The following is a 21,261-nucleotide window of genomic DNA, read 5'->3' as shown; positions in this document are numbered from 1 at the left end:
TAGGCTTTTGGCGATGGCTATTTTGTTGTTCCATGACTGGGATTAATGAGCAAGGATAGAGAAGCACCAGCCATTCGCAATGGGTACTTCAGTGCAGGGATTGGTCATGATTGTTCAGCAGTTGATTAATCCCCACCCCCAAGATTGTTCTTCCAGGATCCATGTACACCCATACTCAGAACGGGGACTACTGAGTTCAATAGACTTAAACTGCAACCTCTCAGGTGACACTTGCTTTCAAAGACATTTTTGTTACTGTCGTGAGTGGACACACACACACACGCACATACGTAGATCTCATTCTCTGTTTTTGACCAGAAATTCTGAGTTGACAGGTCCATGTAAACATAAATCTATAAGCTGATGCAAAGAATAAAGCCAAGCTGGGGTTTTTTTTTCCCTCCAGAAATGTGTTCATTCAAACCTTTCCTCGGAGCCAGAGTAATAGCCAGCGAATCGTTTCAGGATCAAATGAGGGAAAGGGTACGCAAACGCTACAAAAACCATTAAGTATTTTGTGCATGTGAAGTAGGTTGCAAGGAGCCTTTCCTTCGGGACCTCAGTGAAAGCCTCGTTGTGCCAAGGAAGCCGGTTGGAAGAGTAGGGATCATTAACTGTGAGGTTCTGAAAACGATCCAAAGGTGTGTGTGTGTCTGCACACCCAGCACTCAGTGGTCAACTAGTTAATGCCTCATTCATATTTTCCTGAACTACGTTCTTTGTATTGCTTTTATGGTGAAAGAGATTGTGGCCAAACAAACGGGGAAGTGCTGAATTAAACACAACAAGATGAGTCTCTTTCTGACAGGACTGATGAGAGCCTTTGATATGCTGATGTGCTGTAGGAATATCCAAAGAGGGAGTATAGTGATTGACATCTCCCAGACTCGTGCTTGTCTGTGCATCCTTGGCGGGGAGCATCTCCCGTGGCCCCAGCGGTGCTCTGTGGAACGCTCGTGGCTGACTCTGCCTTATCCCACGGTTGTGAGCGGGCACTTTCATTGTGCGTGGTTTTTAGGGTGCTAAAGTGCACAAAAGTGTACAGAACTGAGGATCCCAAATTCCCAGAGGATGAGAGGGGGATGGGAGGAGGAGGTAGAGGAGCATCCACCAGGATACGCGGCTTCCACTTAAGAAGCTGCTTATTTATGGGTCAAGGGCTGCATTTTTTTTTAAATTTTATTTTATCTCTTTATACAGCAGGTCCTTATTAGTTGTCTATTTTATACATATTAGTGTATATATGTCAATCCCAATCTCCCAATTCATCCCATCACCCCCACCCCCCGCTTTCCCCCCTTGGTGTCCATACATTTGTTCTCTACATCTGTGTCTCTATTTCTGCCCTGCAAACCAGTTCATCTGTATCATTTTTCTAGATTCCACATATATGCATTAATATACGATATTTGTTTTTCTCTTTCTGACTTAGTTCACTCTGTATGACAGTCTCCATCCACATCGCTACAAATGACCCAATTTCGTTCCTTTTTATGACTGAGTAATATTCCATTGTATATATGTGCCACATCTTCTTTATCCATTCGTCTGTCGATGGGCATTTAAGTTGTTTCCATGTCCTGGCTATTGTAAATAGTGCTGCAATGAACACTGGGGTGCATGTGTCTTTTTGAATTATGATTTTCTCTAGATATATGCCCAGTAGTGGGATTGCTGGGTCGTATGGTAATTCTATGTTTAGTTTTTTAAGGAACCTCCATACTGTTCTCCATAGTGGCTCTATCAATTTACATTCCCACCAACAGTGCAAGAGGGTTCCCTTTTCTCCACATCCTCTCCAGCATTTATTGTTTGTAGATTTTTTGATGATGTCCATTCTAACTGGTGTCAGGTGATACCTCATTGTAGTTCTGATTTGCATTTCTCTAATAATTAGTGATGTTGAGCAGCTTTTCATGTGCCTCTTGGCCATCTGTGTGTCTTCTCTGGAGAAATGTCTATGTAGGTCTTCTGAAGGGCTGCATTTTATTCCAGTCAGTTTTCCATTGTAGGGGCCAGATGCCAGTAGGTGCTGAATTTGGACAATTGACATCAGAACAACAAGGGATTTGGTGAACCTCTGCATAGCTGCTTCCTGATTGTCTCCCACAGAGGAGAAGGCAGTGGGTCTCTAGCTCAGCCCACCCACAGGCTGATGTGATCCAAGGAGCATGAGCCTTAGCAGGGGTTCCCAAGAGCCCATGTTCCCACAGGTTCCAGAACACCAGTGAGTGGCCCCAGTGGAAGGCGAGAAGGCCCCGTGGCTTGCCCTGTGTAAGGCCTGCCTCATCTGGGACATTGTAGGAGACAGAAAGGGAAGGGGCGCTGGCCTGTGGCAAAAGCTCCTACCCGCAGGGGGAGTCCTGGCTTCCAGGGCTGATCCGCCACTCCCAACTCTGTCCTGGACAAAACACCTCGCCTCCTGAAATTCCTCACTTGCTAACAGAGGTGACAGTCACCACGTCAGTGAGTTGTCATAAGGATGCATTAACAGTTTGGAAGCATTCAGCACAGTCCTTGGCACATGGTAGGTGCTCGTGGTGGGGAGCTTTTGGAGAACCTGGGTGGTGTCTTCATATCGCTATATACCTGTATACCTGACACAAATCCACAGAGGAGGTGCACATAAAGTCTTTCCTGAATGAATGAATAGCTCGAATTGGTAGATTCAAATGTAAGTGGTTGCCAGTTAGCTTGAGTGACTTAATCTTTAGGAGTCAAGCTATATTCTGTAAAGAGACCAGCCAAAGAGAACCATGTTTTATGCATGTCCCTCAAGATGCCATGTGAATCAGACACTCTGCAACACTATCCAAAGTGCCGCGTTTTAAAAAGAGGGCACGCTTCCAAACGCCAGCACTGTCTTGTCCCTGGTCACTGGGGGTTCATGAAAAAGAGATGGGAATGGAGCGCTGCGCTCACTGAACTTCTCTGAGGAGCCCAGCACTGGGAAACACACTTCACAACAGCCAGGTCCTTAACCCATGCTGTGTGTTGGGTGTGTTTTTTTCCTTTTCCTGTATCGTGTCTTCTTTGTGGGTAAAACCAGAATGAAAGGCTGCAGACACAAACTGTGCGAATAAAATAACCTTGAGAGGAGGCTGCTCTAGTTGAAACTTACCGTCTCCCTGTTGCTATGGTTACCTCCAGCAGGTCGCCCAGTGAGAATGGCTCTGTCATCAGCAACGAATCAGGGAAGCCCAGCTCGGGGAGGCGCTCACCCCAGAATGTAATGGCACAGCAGAAAGTGACAAAGGAGGAGGCATGGAAGAGAAATGGTGAGAAGCCTTCCCTGCCAAGCAGCACCCCCAAGCCCAGCGCACACGTGCGCGCACACACGTGCACAGGCTCGCACACCAGTGTGCTTCAGACCACCGCCCACTCTTCTCTCTACTCTGTCCCGGAAAGGTCCTACCTACCTCTTGAGGTAGTGCCTTACGCCCTTGCCTGAATTACTGTGTTTCACTTCGTCTGCCCTCTGTGCTTATGGAATTGTGCAGGGCCTGAGAAAAACCCTATACAGATTGAGCTGATGTTTGCTTAGAGATTCTTCTCATTTGGGGGTGAATTGCCTTGATTTGTAGCACCAGGTCCACGAGGGTGGCAGGTTTCTGAAACGCTGCCTGTCTTGGAGAGTCCCCTCATTTTCTTGCCCTGACTCGCTTGATAAGTTTCAGGGCTTCAGTCTGTGCCAGTGACTCCAGATATTACACATCCATCTCTCCCAGGAAAATCAAGACAGTAATAAATCTCTCATCATAAAAATCAGCCTGAGGTTGTCTTTATGCTCCAGGGAAACTTAACCGTTTAGTTTCTCCCTCGTGCAGATCTTTTCAGCACCTTTAAAGGGTTGGTGTTGGGGGTTATTTCCAAGCCGTCAGCGCTGCCTTAGTGTGCTGTGACGCCACCTGGAGATCTCACCTCTTAGACATCAATGTGCAGCCTCCTTCCTCCTCATCCCACTTTTGTTCTGAGCCTCGTCTCCACTCGGTCCTTCTGTGTGTGATGCTGGCTTCCTAAAGTGCTGCCACTCAGATCAGGGAAAATTCCTTTTGGATATCAAAGGGCTGTAGGTGGAGTCCTACAGAAATGCTGGGCGAAAAGGCAAACCATCTGGCGCTCTGGTTAGCTGTGCTTCCCTTGTACAGGAATCTGATGAAGTGTGGTTCAGGACTCTCCCTTGAAACTAGTGCCAGGATATTCTTTTGTTTTCGAACGTCACTTACTTCTTTCTTTTTTCTGACCAAAAAAGAAAGAATGGCACAATGCATTTGTCTTCTGCATGGAAAATGTGGTCCCTGTTCCCATTTCCAACCATTATATAAAGCATTTCTTTAAACTGTCAAACTGATTTGATTCTTACATTTTTTCTTTTCCTGATCCCCCCCCCCCATGCCACACAGAGATTGTGCTTTCCACACCAGAATCAGGGTGTGACCTGTGGGGTTTTCCTGGAATATCACCCTACCCGGGACCACCAGAAATTCTGCCTGTCGGCAGTCTGCCAAGACAGCTCACAGCGGGCCACAGGAGCTGTGGCTGATAAAGGGAGATGTGAACTTAGCCACTTTCTCCTCTTTCCTCCCAGAGTGAGATGCTAAGGAAGGTGGTCAGAGGGAGTGAGGCAACCCAGAGGCAATGCAGTGAAGCCATAGGGGAAGGTTGTTTTAACCAACTGCGGTGACTGCCATTGCCTTTAACCGAGATGCCCCCCCTACTCCCATCACACCCCTCCTTCCCTCCTTCCTTTATATTCTTCCCGGAAATGTATAAAGTTGAGTCAAAGTCCATCCTCCCCCAGATACCCCATCACCCACCCCAGTCCTCAAATGGCCTTGAATAACTCAGTGTGTGTCTCTCTCAGACTTTTTTACTATGCATATGACAACACACATGAATCTTCACATGTATCAACACATGTTTTTTGTTGTATTGCCTTATTTTATTTTGTGCAATGGGATCAATGTACACACTGTTCTGTGCCCTTTTTCTTGCTTAAAAATATGCAATATACAGACTCCTCTGTCAGTAAATACCCACTGACAAGATGATGCCTTTCCCCGTGCCCTGCATTTAATCTGTAGAAGAGGAGCGGGAGGGGTCAGTTTCAGACCCCATCACTCCCCACCCAGCTGGTGAGGCATTGACTTCTCTAAATGCTCCCACTGACCTTCCTGTTCTTGTTTTCCCACCCTCTCTACCTGCCTTCTCATTCTGTTTAGGTCACTTTGATTATTTAAATATCAGGTTCAGAAGTAACAACAGCCAGGTGCATGAATAAAATGCAATTACTGTACCAGGCTGAGGTTTTAACGTGTTTGTTTTATTAGAAAGCCGTCCTTTCTCCAAGTTTACAGTGCTTCATTGCATTTTATTTTTGCCAGAGGTAAACCCAGTGAATTTTCAGACTTGGTCACTTCTCTTTGACCACACGTTCTCGTTCAATGAAGTTTCACTTTCAACATTTCAAATAGAAATAAGAGGACCAACTCATTTAATGTAAAATTCAACAGATGCTAAAGCACATCAGAATTCTAGACTGGACCTTCAGCGGAACCTACACTTGTCCTTTTTTTTAATCACAGGGCCCCACTTTATCACAATACGAGGTTAGAGTTCACCAAAAATATCAATAGCATATTTTATTGGATTAGAAGATGAACAGAAGAAGAAGGGAAGGAAGGAGGGAGGGAGAGAAGGAAGAAAGGAAGGAAGGGAGGAAGGAAGGAAGGAAATAACGTTGAATGGAATTGTGGAAAAACTAAAAGGTGCGGTTCCATCACATTGTCAGCTTGCAGAAAGTACTTGATTGTGTGAATGTAGCCTCTGAGAATAGATTATTCTCTTGGTGCGGAATAATCAGAAGTTGTTTTTATGGCTTAGTATCCATTCTAGAGGTTAGGGTTACTGAGGTTAATTAATAAATGTTCATGTACCAGGCTGTCATTCTAAAACTCTTGTTTTCCACCAGGTTTGTTGCATATGTAGCTTCTAATTTTCTACTTTTTTGTGAAGATAAGAACTTTAAAAGGAAAAGACACTATTCCACTAGCAACATGGCTGGGGGTGGGGGAGGGGGAGGTCCTTATAGCACAATGGCCTCGTTAGTTACCATAACTGCAGGCAGTTTTAGAGTCTGTTTCAAGGTGATGTTTAAATATAAGTGGGAAAGATAGGTGCCAGAGCTAGGATTTTGAAAGCAAAACAATTTGGCATTCTCTCAACTAAATACAGATACTTAAACTTCTGAACCCAAACCACTGTCACCTTAGAAAGAGTGTTTTCCAGGAAAGAGTTAACAATGAGTTCAAGGTGAGAACATTATGTATTTGTACCTTCAGTCATTTAGAAGAAAGGACCGCCATAGACCCTTAAGGGTGCACCTTCCTTTAAGACACCAAGATTTCACCGCCAGGTTTCAGAATCTAATCACACCTTGCCTCCTAGTTGTCGTGGGGCAGGTGGGACAGGAGGAGGACAAGCATCAGAGAGCTTAGAGGATGAATCACTACTTTCTTAGTAGGGGCCCTTGAGGATTTGTCAGAAATATTAGCTCAAAAACAGTTTCAGTTTATTCTTTCTTTGCTTTGCCAGTGAGATGAAGACTCACTTATTATTTGATAAGCAACACCAGAGGGCAGTGATTCTAGTTGTAAATTATTTGTCTTTGAGCTTTAATAAAGGTTCCCCAAAAAGAAAATGTTTTAAGAGCATTTTCTGCTTCACGTGGGAAGGTTCTCCCCATGCCAGTTCAAGCATAAAGAAATGAAATCTCCCTTTCCAGCCTGATATACTGAAGTTCACACCAGCAATGCAAATAAAACACAAATAGATACAGGGTGGATGCCTGGTGGCATTTACTGTGATGATGTGATGATGTTCTAGGATACTTCCTCAATTTCACTGTGGCCCTTTTCTTCAGCATTGTCCGATGCTTTTTTCTTTAGGGATAAATTATGCTTTAAATATTCCCACGAATCTGCTGTACTCACATAACATTTTAATGTATTAATATTTAATGCAATGCCTTTTAATGTATTTTTTCCATACAGTCCTTTTGGGGGGAGGATAACTATTTTGCTCTTAAAGAAACCTAGAGGAATTATTGTGCAAATCTGAATATGACTTTGAGTGATAGTGGAAAGGAACTGCAGTTTATACAGTTTCTAGGGTGTTCTTTTCCTGTCCCATTATAGTTATGCTCCCCCCTTTCCCTCCACGGGGTGAGGAGTAAGGGTGTCACAACCCAGAAGCAATAAGAATGCTAGGTATCATCTCTTCAACCTCGGGATGGTTAACTTTTACATGTTTAATTGTTCTGCAGGTACTAACAGCATCTCTTTTTCCAAGTCAGGAAATTTTAGTCATTCCTTTATTCATTCATTTATTCAGCAAATCCCTATTGAAATCCAACTGCATGTGAGACATTGCTAAATGCAAAGGCATGAGCCTTTAAAAAGATGGGAAAGAATGGAGCTCTTATATTCTAGTGGCAGGGGGTGGGAGCTGATTAAATCAATACAACAAATCAATAGTGATAAATGCATTGAAGAAAATACAACAGAGTGATGAGGTGAGTTTTTTTTAGATTGGTGGATAAGGTAAGTCTTTTTTAAGCTGCAACTTGAAAAATAAGAAGGAACTAGGCATGTAAAGATCTGCGGAAAGAGCAAATGCAAAATCCTGGAGGTGGGAACAAGCCTGCTGTGTTCAAGACGGCCATTGTGGCTGGAGCAGAGTGGCTCAGGGAAGAAGTGGGAAATGAGCTCAGCAAGATAGCCAGGGCCACATGGTACAGGACCTTGTAGGTCACAGTAAAGACTCTGGATTTTATTCTGAGAGAGATGAAGCCTTCAGAGGGTTCTGATCAGAGGAGTGCTGTGATCTGGTTATCTTTTGAAAAGATAATCCATCCTGGCTGCTGGTGGAGTGTGTATTTTAGAGGTAGGAGGACAAGAGTGGAAGCTCAGAGGAGGGGCATTGTTTAGGAAGTGTATTGGTTACTTATCGCTGCGTAACAAATTACCCCAACATCTAGCAACCGAAATGACAATCTAAATTTATTATCTCACGTAGTATCTGTGGGTCAGGAATTCAGAAGTGGTTTAATTGGGTGGCTCTGGGTTCAGAGTATCTCATGAGGTTGCAGTCAAGATATTGGCCTGGACTGTAGCCATTGAAAGGCCTCACCGGGCCTGCAGAACCCACTCATAAGATGGCTCACTCACATTATTGTTGTCAGGAGTCTCAGTTTCTTGCCACATGGACGTCTCCATAGGGCTCCTTGAGTGTTTGCATAACATGACAGCTGACTTTCCCTAGAGGCAAGTGATCCAAGAGAGAGCAAGGTGGAAGCAACAATGCTTTTTTACGACCTAGCCTTGGAAGAGATACATTGCCATTTCTGCAATTTCCTGTTTTGTTACACAGGTTAATCCTATGTGGTTGTGAATATCGGGAGGCAGGAATTACTGGGTGCCGTATTGGAGGCTGGGTTTCATAGGAGTTGTCTGGTGGGAGATAATGGTAGGAAAGCAAGAATTGCCCAGCAAAACTACACTCTAAAAAGATATATGCATCTGGTAACACATCTGAATAGAGATTTTCCTCTGTCATTGGCTTCTTGGTGGCCTGCTGTTCACAAATAAGTCCACAGAACCCAAAAATCCTCCAATTATAACCCATGGTTAGACTCTGAGGTGTTTTAGCCACATTGCAAACTAACAATTTACTTGGCTCAATTTGACAAATCTTCTGTGATTATGATAAGTGACAGAATGGTACAAACTATGTTTCTCGATAATTTAAATGACATCTCAATCTCTCGAGATGGGAGGAAAGATGAATACACTTCTATTACATTCATATTTCATATAACACCTATTTTGCTCCTAAATTGCCGGCTGGCTTGGTCGTTTGAACAGGCTTAATTTATCTCTTGCCGAGCCATGCTCAATAAACTGTCATTCGTGTAGTTACTCAATGGGAATGTGCTTTAAGAACAAGTAAATCAGCAAGGTAGCCCTGGCCCTCCAACATCCTCCGTCAGCTTAGCTGTGGAAGCGCAGGCAGATGGCTGTCTTGCAGCAATCACAGCAGAATCCTCTGTCAGAGGGGAGAATTAATTTAACAGAGTGTAGGTGGAAATCGCTCTACTTAATTAGGGGAGTCGTCTGTAGCTTTAAATTCGTTTCTCGGGCGGTTATTTCTTAACTTTCTTTTGTTTTAGTCACATGAAAGAAACCAAACCCTAGTCATTGAAGAAGCAGTCTTTAGAAAGAAAGAAAAAGTTTCAGGAGCAATTACTGTGGCTGGTTGACCAGGGAAGACTCGTGACCTTCACATGATGCCAAAATGGGTAGCTTTGGTGGCAGAGACTAAACTGAATGCTGTTATTCTCTTGATTGTCGTATTTTAAGAATAGTTGCCAGGTTTGGCCAAATGGCACTTTTCCCATCTCCGACTCAAACATAGAGAACAAATTTACTTTTTATTTTTCAAGTGTGTTCTGTCACAGTTTTGAAGGAATGGTTTTTACTTTTTGAATTCAAACCAGTGGAGGGGTGAAGAGTGTAGATCTTAAATTAAAAAAAAAAAAAAAGAAAGCAAGCCACGAGCAGGAGTGAGCCATTGGCACAGAACCAGACACTGTCGTTCCTGAGGTCATTTTGAGCAAAGTCATATCCTTCGGCCGTGAGCCTCTCATATATTCCCCCACGGTGGCGCAGCTTCCGCACACCAGAAAATCAATGTGTTTATGTTGTGCTTTAGTGCCGGCGAGCGACGAAGAGGAAGGAGCCGTCCTCTTTGACAGCTCTGGCAAGGCGGCTGCTGATCCCTTTGACACGTCTTCTGGGTCTGTGCAGCTCATCGGAATAAAACCCACAGCCCTCCCCGTGGTGCACCCCACCTCGGACAGGAGCCAGGAGCCGGTCGTACTCAACGGCGAGGTGAGCACCTGAGGACCAGAGCAGGAGAGAGCGGGTACAGCCAGGCCTCCGTGGATGCGGACTAAGGAGTAGCACCTGGGGGTCCTGGGTGCAGGTTGCATCCAGGTGTACGGGGCTCTGGGGGTCATTTTTACCTCTGCATGCGTGGGCCTCAGCAGAACTAATCAGGACACAAGTCACCCCAAACCAGTTTGCTGAGTGATGTTTTCAGAGCATTTTCTACCTTCATTAGAAAGCCCAAAGGGGACTTTTTAAAAACTGTAGTTGTGAAGAGAAACATCAGAAATCCTGCTTCCCCAGCACGTCACCCACACAGCCTGCTGTCTTTCTTGATACTAAACTGGTCAGGATGGCACGTCTGTTGCAGTGGTGGTGAGAGGCACTTGAATTGATAGGGGACCGGAGGAGATCCAGACCGGGATATGGCCCACTATCTAGGCTTTGAAATGACTTTTACTCCTTTGAGCAAGCTTGAGACAACCCTTTGCCTGCTTCCAGGAGGATATCGATGGATATCATGATGTTAACCAATTTTCCTAAGTCTGAAAAAAATGATTAATGTACACGAGAATAATGATTCCACCAAAGAAAAACAGATAGATGGATGGGTGGGTGGGTGGATGGATGGATGGATGGAGATAGATAGATAGATTGATAGAGGCAGTTTAGGGGAGAGCAAGAGAGTAAATTGGGTAAAAATTATCTGCCATTTCTCCATCTCCTGCAGCAGAATGGTCAGTGGGCTGAAGACGTTTATGGTCCTTTAAGGCCATGCATGTGGAACCTGCATGTGAATACATTACACATGTATGCACGCACACACGTACTTTCATATATTTTTCTCTGTTGTTAAGCTGTCAGGTTGGTTTTTCACTTCATTAGTTTATACCCAGCTATGGTTACCTGCATCAGGAGGGAGATTGCCTAAGCTTTGAAGTCTCTTTACCCTCACACCCGGAGGACAATGCGACAGCCCCATGCAGCTGTGTATTGTAAGCGCACTTAGCGGTTTGTCTGCGTCCCCCATCGAGGCCACGTATAAAAGCCTGTTACAGACCTGATTCAGGAAGCTCCTCTGGTTTTCTGGACAGAAAGACCGAACTGCCCGGAGGTGTGATGAGTTGAGGTTCATCAACTTTAAAAATAATTTAACTGGGAATTCCCTGGTGGTCCAGTGGTTAAGACTCAGTGCTTTCACTGACGTGGGCCCAGGTTTGATCCCTGGTCGGGGAACTAAGATCCCACAGGCCGCACGGCATGGCCAAAAATAAATAAATAAAACTAAAAAGAACTTAACTGGTTGTGGACTTATAGAGCACTTCTATTCCAACCTCATTCTTTTTAGACAAAGCAACTGAAGCCAGAGGGCTCAGGTGGCTTGCTCAAAGTTGCACTGCAGGTTATTGCAACAGTATGATGCTCAGGCCCCCTGGCTCCCTGTCCAGTGCTCGCTCCTTCCCTCTCTTTGACTTCCTGTGGCCCATTAGTGAAAAAAAGCATTGTGCTTGAAAGAGTATGGACTCTCCAGCCATGCTGCAAGAATGTGAATCCCACCTCTTCTACTTACTATCTTTGTGACCTTAGGCAGGTTAATTTATCTGTGCCTCAGTATCTCCATCTGTACAATGGGACTGTTGTGAGGATCAAATGAGTTAATACATGTAAAGCACTTAGAACAGTGCCTAGCCTACAAGTACGTTATTATTACTGTCATCATCATCATTAGTCAGCTAATGAGCAAGGATTCACTGATCGTGTACTTTATGCCCTTTGGCCCTATAATGTGGGAACCTGTATATCTTCTTAAAGCCAATCACAGCCAGTGAATCTTTCCTTATACACAGTTCTGCCACTGGACATGCAAGCCCAGTGATTAGAGGCCTCTGAGGTTATCACTAACGCACTGGTAACTGCTCTTCATTAAGACCCTCTGCCCAGTATGGGCCCAGGTGATGGCTGCCATGCCTGGATCTTTTCATTCCCAGCTTAGCCATGTGAATGTCCTGGGGACAGGTTCCAGATCTCGGCTAAATCTAACTTACCACTCCCTTTTTCTGCCAGGCCCATCACCCTGTCACAGGAGAACAGATGAGCATTTTCCCTGTCCAGAAGTGGATGCATGTTACACTTTGGTAGCCGAAGGAATAGACCTTGCTGACGTTTGGATTGGAAAGGAGCCCTGAACTGTTCTCTGTAATTTACTGCCTTGTGGCATTTGAGGCAGATTGTCTTATAATTTTCCTCTTTCTCCTCTTACGGGCAGCTTGTATAAGTGAAGAAAGTACAGCCTCAAAGCCATAAATTTTCCTTTTATGAATTATAGGTAATTCTTTTAAATATTATTTTAAAGAAAACATAATAACAGCAAAGTTCAGAAAGTAAGAAAGATCACTGTAACTTCACTACCCTAATACATCCTCTGTTTTCATTTTTTCCACCTTCACGCTTTTGATCAAGCGCATGATATTTTAGAATCTCATCATAGACAGACAACTTTATATCTTGTATCTTAAGCACTTGCTGTGTTGCTGTTGTCTTTCTGACGATCATTGTGAATGACCTGATTGAGTAGGTGCACCATTGATTGGGAAACTACTCTCCCATTGTTCAAACCAGGTATTTTTGGTTTTAGTTTTCATGCATGACTTTTAAAAAGTTTTTATTTTGAAAATAATTTTAGATTTACAAAAGAGTTGCTGTAGTAGGACAGAGAATTCCGTTACCCAGCTAGTTTTTTACCTGCTACCCCTACTGTTAACATATTCTGTAACCATAGAATAATGATCCAACCCAAGAACATAACATTGGTACAATACTATTGACTAATGTGCAGATCTCATTTGAATTTCACCGGTTTTCCTGCTCATGTCCTTCTCCTGTTCTGGAATCCAGTCCAGGATCCCACATGGCATTTAGTTGTCTTCTGAGTCTCCTCCAGTTTGGGACAGTTTCCTTCTTTGTGACCATTTTGTCTTTCATGACCGTTACTCTTTTGAAGCCAGTTACCATGTAGAATGTCCCTCAATTTGGATTTGTCTGATGTTTTCTTATGACTGGATTGAGGTTATGAAGTTTTGGCATAACTATGGGAATGTTGTGGCCTTTCGTGGGCATTGCATCAGGAAGTACTTGATACTGATATGTCTGATTACTGGTGATGTTAACTTTCATCTCTGACTTCGAACTTCTCTTGGAACGTTGTTTCAGGAGAGATTCCAGAAATGGATTCCTGGCTCAGAGGATGTCATGCTACCTTCTTCTCTTTACTGGTTTTCTCAGTGGCAGGCAGAATGAGGGAACAATTAAAGATTTGTGAGATGCTACCAACCTAAAGCTATCATCAGGGCCCAGGTTGGGGAGATCTTTGCAAGAGTTAGAAAAAGTATGTCCCTCAGTCTGTTTCTTCAAATGCTGTAAAAATAAAGCATCTAAGATGCAGCCTCGTGTTAGTGAACCTTGGGCTTCGTACGTTGGTTGATACGTATCTTACCACTGGATGAATTCATTGCTAGGATAACCTAGCAGCGTGGAGTGTCAGGACTGGAGTCTCTGCTTGTACATTGAACCACATCCTGGGCATTTGGGAGTTTATCTTAGAGGATGGGCTATAGTTACTCAGGCTCATGACTCCGGAGCTAGCTGCACGGATCCTCGAATGGGCTTTGATAAAACACCACACTCTCACCACAACTTGTTGGCCAGACACAGCTAGTGCTGTATCTAATCCTCAAAGCCCCCAGGTGTTGGTTTACATTGTTATAGGCTGCTTCTTGCAACTGGCTTGCCCCTTCCTCTTTCCCTCCTGAAACAGGAACCAGAAAGGATGCAACCAGAGTAACTCTCATGGGCAAGAGGAAGGAACAGGGACATTCTAAGACTTCAGTGCAGCCTGTGGCCTGTCTGCCTTCCTTTGTTCATCTTGCCCCTGCCCCAGCACACCCACTCCCACAGTGCTGCACCCATGCTGCTCAGCCCAAAGCCCCCTCACTGCCCCACTCCACCCACGTCTGCTCACCTTAGTGCTCTGTGCTCCCAAAGCTACTCATTCCCCTTCCCCTTCTCTCTGTCAAGCTCCCTCTCCCTTACTCTTAGATGTAAAGGAACCCCAAACAACCCACATTAGCGATAATAACATTTTAAAGTCATTCTCAGTGATGGTCACGTTGCAAGCATGCCATGCATGTGAACTCATGCAAATCCTCACAACAGCCCTACGAGGGCAGTAGTATTATCTGCCTCTTCACCTAACGAATCTGAGGCACAGAGAAGTTAAGTAATGTGCCCAGGGTCACGTAGCTAGGGAACGACAGAGCTGGGATTTAAACCAGGCAGTTGATCTGGTCCCCAGAACCTACACCCTTACCCACAGCTTTATGCTGCTCCATCATTAAGATGCAAATGACTGAAAGCAACGGTATTATCCTCCCAAGTGTGTTTGCATATTAACCCACTGAGCTCTGGTGAACATTTCATGAAGAGTTGGGAATGAGTGAGAGACAGAGATTGACTTTAAAAGGAGATTCTTCCCCTGTGTTACTTGCAAGTAAGTTTGGCTCAAGTGGGGACCCTGCTCCTATGCTTACCTGTGACAGTGGGGGGGAACTGGGGGAAAGAGGGGAGCAATTCCCTCAGCAGAAGGGAGTACTGCTGGCCTTCGTTTTTGGAGTCTTGATGTTCTAGCAGATTTTAAGTTAATTATCCAAATAGAAGAGCCTTAAGAAGAAAAAGAGCTTAATCTAAAGTATCGTCAGCAGCATGGGCAGTGAGTCAGGGATTCATGGGCCCGACTGGCCAGAAGCCCAGCATCCCAGGCTGTGGGTCATTGCTACCAGGGGGACTTTCAAGTCCAGGGGGGACACAAAGTGGGAAAGACAACTGTACCCCTTCCTCCCTCTGTCCCCCGTTGGCATTGGCTGCAACAGTGAGGAAGCTCCTGTGCCACGTCCCGGGGGCCTCAAATTTCTGACCCCAAGACCATTGGACCTTATGCCTTCTCGAACCCCCTAACTGTTTCTTCAAACACGCTGTTTTGTAGCAGTCTAATATAGAACACGAACAGGAGCATGGAGGGCTGCTCTGTTGGTTGGGGACCAGACCCCACAGCTTAGCTGTCTTTTTTTTTTTTTTTTTTTTTGCGGTATGCAGGCCTCTCACTGTTGTGGCCTCTCCCGTTGCGGAGTACAGGCTCCGGACGCGCAGGCTCAGCGGCCATGGCTCACGGGCCCAGCTGCTCCGCAGCATGTGGGATCTTCCCGGACCGGGGCACGAACCCGTGTCCCCTGCAGCGGCAGGCGAACTCTCAACCACTGCACCACCAGGGAAGCCCATTAGCTGTCTTCTTGCTGCCTCCACACTTTCCTGGCTCCTGAGGACTCTCCTGGAGCTCTGGGGCAACAGTTCTTAACCCAGGTCCCTGGACTTGCTGAAGCTATTGGCTTTTGGAGGGCAAGACTCCTAATTCTCGTAAGATTCTCAGCTGACCTTCCAAAATGACACAAATCCATGGAATATAATTTGAAAACCAATGCTCAGTGCCAGAGGTTTCTCACCCAGGTGCTGGACCAGAGTCAGCTCTGGGACTGTTTTCAAACCACAGATGCCCAGGCCCCACTCTTGAAGATTCGGATTCAGTAGGTCTGGGGTAGAGTCTGGGCCTATGGATTTTTTGCCAGCTCTGTATCCAGCGCCAGTGCACTGCCAGATGACCATTGCCTTGCATATCTTCCCAATGGAAAGACCCAACTCTGGCAAGCCCACACCAACCTCAGCCCTCAGCCATTCTTGGGGTGGAATCTACCAGTCCAGGGGCTTAGACTTTGGACCTTCTGTACTTCCTCGTCTTCTCATCCTGAGAGGCAGTGTACATGGTAGCTAACTGTGCAGACTCAGAGCTCTGACATGGGCTGTCCAAGGTCAAACCCTGACCCCACCACTGATTATCTGTGGGGACCGTGAGAAAGCTCCTTAATCTCATCTGTACAATGGGGAATGAAATAACCTGCCTATGGGTTGTCATGAAGGTTAAGAAGACTTCACTTCACACACATTAAGTCACTCCAGTGATTGTACATCACAGACTCTATAAGGGGAGCTCTTACTTAGTTTGCTAGGGGTCCCAACTCTGCACTTTACTAAGTTAGCCGTTTGGGGGCCTCAGTTTCCTCATCTGTCAGGTGGAAGTCATCCGCACACTTACCAGACTTTCCATGATTGTCCCTTGAAATTACAGCTGTGAAAATGCTCTCTACATTATACACGATCATACAGATGTAGTCAAGTCCGATTACCAGCAGCACTAATGGTTCTCCATATTGTTCAGTGTCAGGCAGATTTCACCATTCAGCTCTGTTTGTGGGAGTAACATCCTCATCATTTGTTACTTACTTAGCAAAGTCATCTGCTTGTATCTTTGACAGGTGAGCAGGAACTGGTTGGCAATAGCGACCATGCAAGGCTTCTTTCAAGAAAGCTATAGGTTGACAAGAATAAGCTCTCAAGTGCAGGTCGATAGAGTGGGGAGACCTTGGGAGCAGGGTGTCTGCTCCCCTTTCCCACCCCATTCATCTCAACTCTACTCCTTCAGGAACTGGCTGTCTTATCCAGCCGGACACCAGCCAGACTGCCAGGGGAGGCCACTGGGCTGCTCAGGGCTGGAGCTAGAGTCGGAACCCCAAGTCTAGCTGGGTTGCCAAGTCCGAGTCTTCCACACAGGGGAACCAAAAGGGTTTAGGCGGGACTAAGGCCCACACCACAAAGCTAAAAGTGCAGAGTCAGGCCTAGACCCGAGTAGACTCGAATAGATGGGCAAGGACGCCCTGCGGGAAGGTCTCAGGTGACTTAGGCAAGCGCCAGGCTCCACACTGTTTGTGGTCCACTCTTGAGGGCTGGTCTTGGCATGGGACACAGGTGGGTCTGGCTGGCTCAAAGGACCAGAGGTGAAGCCCAGGATGGCTTTTCCAGGAGTTGTGACTGTCTGATGAAGCTTCTTGTCTGTGGGCTGTGCCTGGTCAGGTGTGGGCCTGAGACTGTCTCTCTCCCCAGGTGAACAAAGCCCTGAAGCAGAAGTCAGACATCGAGCATTATCGGAACAAGCTGCGCCTCAAAGCCAAGAGGAAGGGCTACTACGACTTCCCTCCGGTGGAGGCGGGCAAGGCTCAGATGGAAAGAAAAAAGATGTATGAAAAAGCCCCAAAGGAAATCGAGCACGTTTTGGATCCAGACCCAGAAATGTGTGCCCCATTCACTGAGGCTAAAAACAGGTGCAGTCCCTAAGGGATTCTCTGAAGGTCGCTGTACCATTAGTGGGCGAGGGCAGGGTGTGCCTCGGGCAATACAGTCTGGGTCTCTGGATCTGTTTGTTACTTTAGGACTATCGTCTTTGCAGGCTGCTGGTCTGGGCCACACTGGTCTGTACGAACAGGAGTTCCACAGTGAGTCTGGGAGAGAATAAAACTGAAGCCGTTAAAAAAAAATACTTGTGCAAACAACCATAATTGTCCTTTAGCTTAATGATGTTTTCAAACCTGTAGCTGTTTCAGAGCTGGGTTCAGATACAGTTATCACCCACCTGGTTATGCAACTTGCAGATCAAGGGACAGTGTATTCGTCAATTATTTTAGTGGCTCTTGCATAAGAAAAACAGAACGCATGCCTCACCTTTTCATTCAGCTTCAGTAAGTATTTACCGCACCGCTACTGCAATCTCCATGCCGAGTTCCTCTTTCATTCATAGACTTGTTCATTCACTTGCCATTTATTGTCACCTGCTCTGTATTGGGCACCACGCATGATCCTGGATACTGTCACGGTCACATGTTCATTCATTCAATTCATTCCAACTTTTATGGTGGACAGGACAGCCCAATCACTGCTCTTGTGGAACTTAAGGTCTGATGGGAGAGAAAGATCACCACCCCAAAAGTTCATTGCTCACAAGTGCAATGGGTGTTTGAAATGTGAGCTGCTGTGACAGTGGAAAAGGTGGGCCTGGCCTAGCAAGAGACGGGTAGGCCTGGTGGTTGGAATTGGCATCTCTCCAAGCTTTGCGGCTAATTCAGCAGGGAGTGGCCTCACCTGCTGGGAAAAGGGGTAGAGGTCAGCAAAGCTAGATAGGCCCGCCTTTCTTCTTTGCCTTCCCTCTGAGGCATTTCCCCAAAAGCATTTTCATGATTTGAGAACATCTCTTTCAAATACTCCTTGGCAGGGGCCCCTTGACTTTGAGCTGCCAGTGCTCCAACCCATCCTGTAGCCTTGGCAGACGTACCCTCTTCAGAGGTCCCCGGGGAGGACAGGATGGTTCCTGGCCTGAGTGGGTATTTATTCAAAGCCAAAATGACTATGTGGCAGGCTTAGATGGAAGCCATAAAATCAAGCTGCTATATTTTGTGAATGGAATCACCATAATTTATTTTTAATAACGAAAGGGGAGAATTCTAAGCCAGTGCTTCACTTACCAGGCTTCTCATTAGGCTTGGTGGGGATACCAAGCTGTTGATCTAAAATCATACTGTGATGGGATCACAATGTGTGTGCCACCAAGTTGATAACTGTAGGAAAAAGAGAGAAGAACATATGTAGATGTTATTGGGAGGCTGGGGCTTCTTTAGCTTTCACATTATACTTTGGGTCTTTTTACTTCAGGGGTCTTTTATAGACGAGGGCGGGGAGTTTTTTTGCTGGGTTTCCTGCTGATACTTGGGAAATGAATCAAAAGCCCTGTACAAGGAAGAGGAACTGAGTTTGGAAATTTTTGAGAAATGAAACTTTCCGTTAAGGTATTTTGTAAGGAGAATGAGCAAAACTTTTTTCTGGAGAGGTGCATCTCCACTGCCTAACGAAAGGTCAGGCCAGATTCTTAAGGCCCTTTGATGGCCTGCTGATGCTGGAATGATAAAGGTAATTTTTAGGAAATGTCTGTTGAAGAAATGATTTCATTAAAATTTTTGACCAGTTAAGGGAAAAATAGAGATAACAACAAATCAGGTGAGGTGGGGGGTAGGAAAGGAGATGGGGTCAGCAAGAGACTGGGACGAGAGAAGAGAAAGATTAATAGAGAAAAGGAGAGAAACAGAGGCTCAGTAAGCTCTTGGGTGCTATTCTTTTTTTTTTTAAACTTTTTTAAAAAAATTAATTTTTAATTAATTTTTGGCTGCGTTGGGTCTTCGTTGCTGCGTGTGGGCTTCCTCTACTTGTGGTGAGCGGGGGCTACTCTTCGTTGCGGTGCACGGGCTTCTCATTGCGGTGGCTTCTCTTGTTGTGGAGCACAGGCTCTAGGTGCATGGGCTTCAGTAGTTGTGGCCCATGGGCTCAGTAGTTGTGGCTCATGGGCTCTAGAACGCAGCGTCCGTAGTTGTGGCACACGGGCTTAGTTGCTCTGCAGCATGTGGGATCTTCCCGGACCAGGGCTCAAACATGTGTCACCTGCGTTGGCAGGTGGGTTCTTAACCACTGTGCCACCAGGGAAGCCCCTCGGGTGCTATTTTTGTCACACCCCACTGTTGACTCCAGGCACTGTCCACTGCTACCTGCTGTGTGTGTTACCTGTTATCACAGGTTAGACTTGCCTGTTAATTACTGTTCACAGTTCAACTTGTTAGAGGTTCTGCTCTCAGTGACCTAGCCCCTGCAAGGCACAAGTAAGGGACTCATTCTCTAGGCCAGAAGTAGCATCAATAACCAGAATCTTACCCTGAGACCTAAATAAATCAAAGACAAAGTTTAGATTCCAAATGATGACTCATCCTGATACCCTTTAAAAGAGTTTTCACAGGGCTTCCCTGCTGGCGCAGTGGTTGAGAGTCCACCTGCCAATGTAGGGGACACGGGTTCGTGCCCCGGTCCGGGAAGATCCCACATGCCGCGGAGCGGCTGGGCCCATGAGCCATGGCCGCTGAGCCTGCGCGTCCGGAGACTGTGCTCCGCAACAGGAGAGGACACAACAATGAGAGGCCCCAACAGTGAGAGGCCCATGTACCACAAAAAAAAAAAAAAAAAGAGTTTTCACAGCTTTTTTTTAAAAGTCAGAGCACACCCCCCTTTTTATTTTATAAACTCTTACTCAGAGACACAGAGTATGTAATATAACTGAGGCAGGTGCTGTCACCTACATGTCCCCTCAGCCCCCCTATAGGCCAGCAGCATCCTTCATCTGTGACTCTGACGTGAGCCCCCGACCAGAAGTGTCAGGTAGTTAATGTGCTCTGGAGCAGCTGTAGTCACTGACAGATGGGAACTGATAAAGACCCCTGGCAGAAGAACTATACACTGTTGTAATAACCACGTTGTCTGGTTTCTATGTTTGATGACTTGACATCTGGGACCTTGCCCCTGGAGAAACGGGGCCCCTCCCAGGGCTGGCTAGACTTTTCTTAGGGATAGTAAGTCTCACGTGCAAGTGCACTTGTTAGACACAAACCAAACAAGCTGCAGCCCAGACTCCAGCTGCCTCTTGCACACAGGGCTTTTGCAATCTGAGCCCCCAGCGTCCCTGCCCGAATCACCCTGGCCAGGTACCAGACAAACAGGGACAGCTCCCATGTCCCAGAGTCTGCCAGAATCTTTCAAGTGAGCCAGTCCTAAGCCTGCTTACCCTGCCTTGCCAGTTCTTTCCCATGAAAGCCACAATAAAGGCTCTTGCCCACATTTTCCCCACACTCCCACTGCCTTGTGACTGACCTTTGTGCTTTCCCTGTGGCCCTCCATAGTGTGGCATGCCCTTTCCTCTTGAGATCTGTGAGTATACGAGCTATCTTTTCAATGGCAGTCATCCCCTGATCTGTTGGTTTTACCATACCTGAATAATAATGAAACCTACATTTTATTTTATTTTTATTATTATTATTTTTTTTTGCGGTACGCGGGCCTCTCACTGTTGTGGCCTCTCCCGTTGCGGAGCACAGGCTCCAGACGCGCAGGCTCAGCGGCCATGGCTCACGGGCCTAGCCGCTCCGCGGCCTGTGGGATCTTCCCGGACCGGGGCACGAACCGCGTCCCCTGCATCAGCAGGCGGACTCTCAATCACTGCGCCACCAGGGAAGCCCGAAACCTACATTTTAAAACATCTGTCTCTCACACTCCTCTAGTGAGTTTGAGCCCCAGATACCCAAAACACTGATCTGCTCTGGATCATATCCTTTATTGGCCTCCTTTCCTTCCCTCTCTCATTTTCCCACTTCCCAACTTGTGCTTCCTGGAACCCTCTCCCAAATAAACCACTTCTACTTCTACTCAGATCATCACAGAGCTTGCTTCTGCGGGAACCCAACCTAAGGCAATAACCTATAAAGACAGAGTTTCTCTGATAGAAGCAGGG

At 46.1% G+C, this 21,261-nt stretch overlaps 1 protein-coding gene across 3 annotated transcripts in view; it reads left to right on the top strand.

The window, feature by feature from the left end:
• Positions 1-21,261, top strand: part of KIAA1549L (KIAA1549 like) — a 282,463-nt gene that overhangs the window by 199,256 nt on the left and 61,946 nt on the right. For 2 of the 3 annotated variants that reach the window (XM_060303369.1, XM_030864767.2), the window contains 3 exons: positions 3,151-3,278; positions 9,772-9,950; positions 16,992-17,209. In XM_060303369.1, coding sequence (XP_060159352.1) covers positions 3,151-3,278; positions 9,772-9,950; positions 16,992-17,209 — 525 coding nt within the window. The remainder of the gene's footprint in view (positions 1-3,150; positions 3,279-9,771; positions 9,951-16,991; positions 17,210-21,261) is intronic. The other variant, XM_060303368.1, reaches the window with a different exon arrangement.

The sequence above is a fragment of the Globicephala melas genome, chromosome 8, assembly GCF_963455315.2.
Source record: "Globicephala melas chromosome 8, mGloMel1.2, whole genome shotgun sequence".
Taxonomy (NCBI): domain Eukaryota; kingdom Metazoa; phylum Chordata; class Mammalia; order Artiodactyla; family Delphinidae; genus Globicephala; species Globicephala melas.
This window is presented reverse-complemented; position numbering and strand designations above follow the sequence as displayed.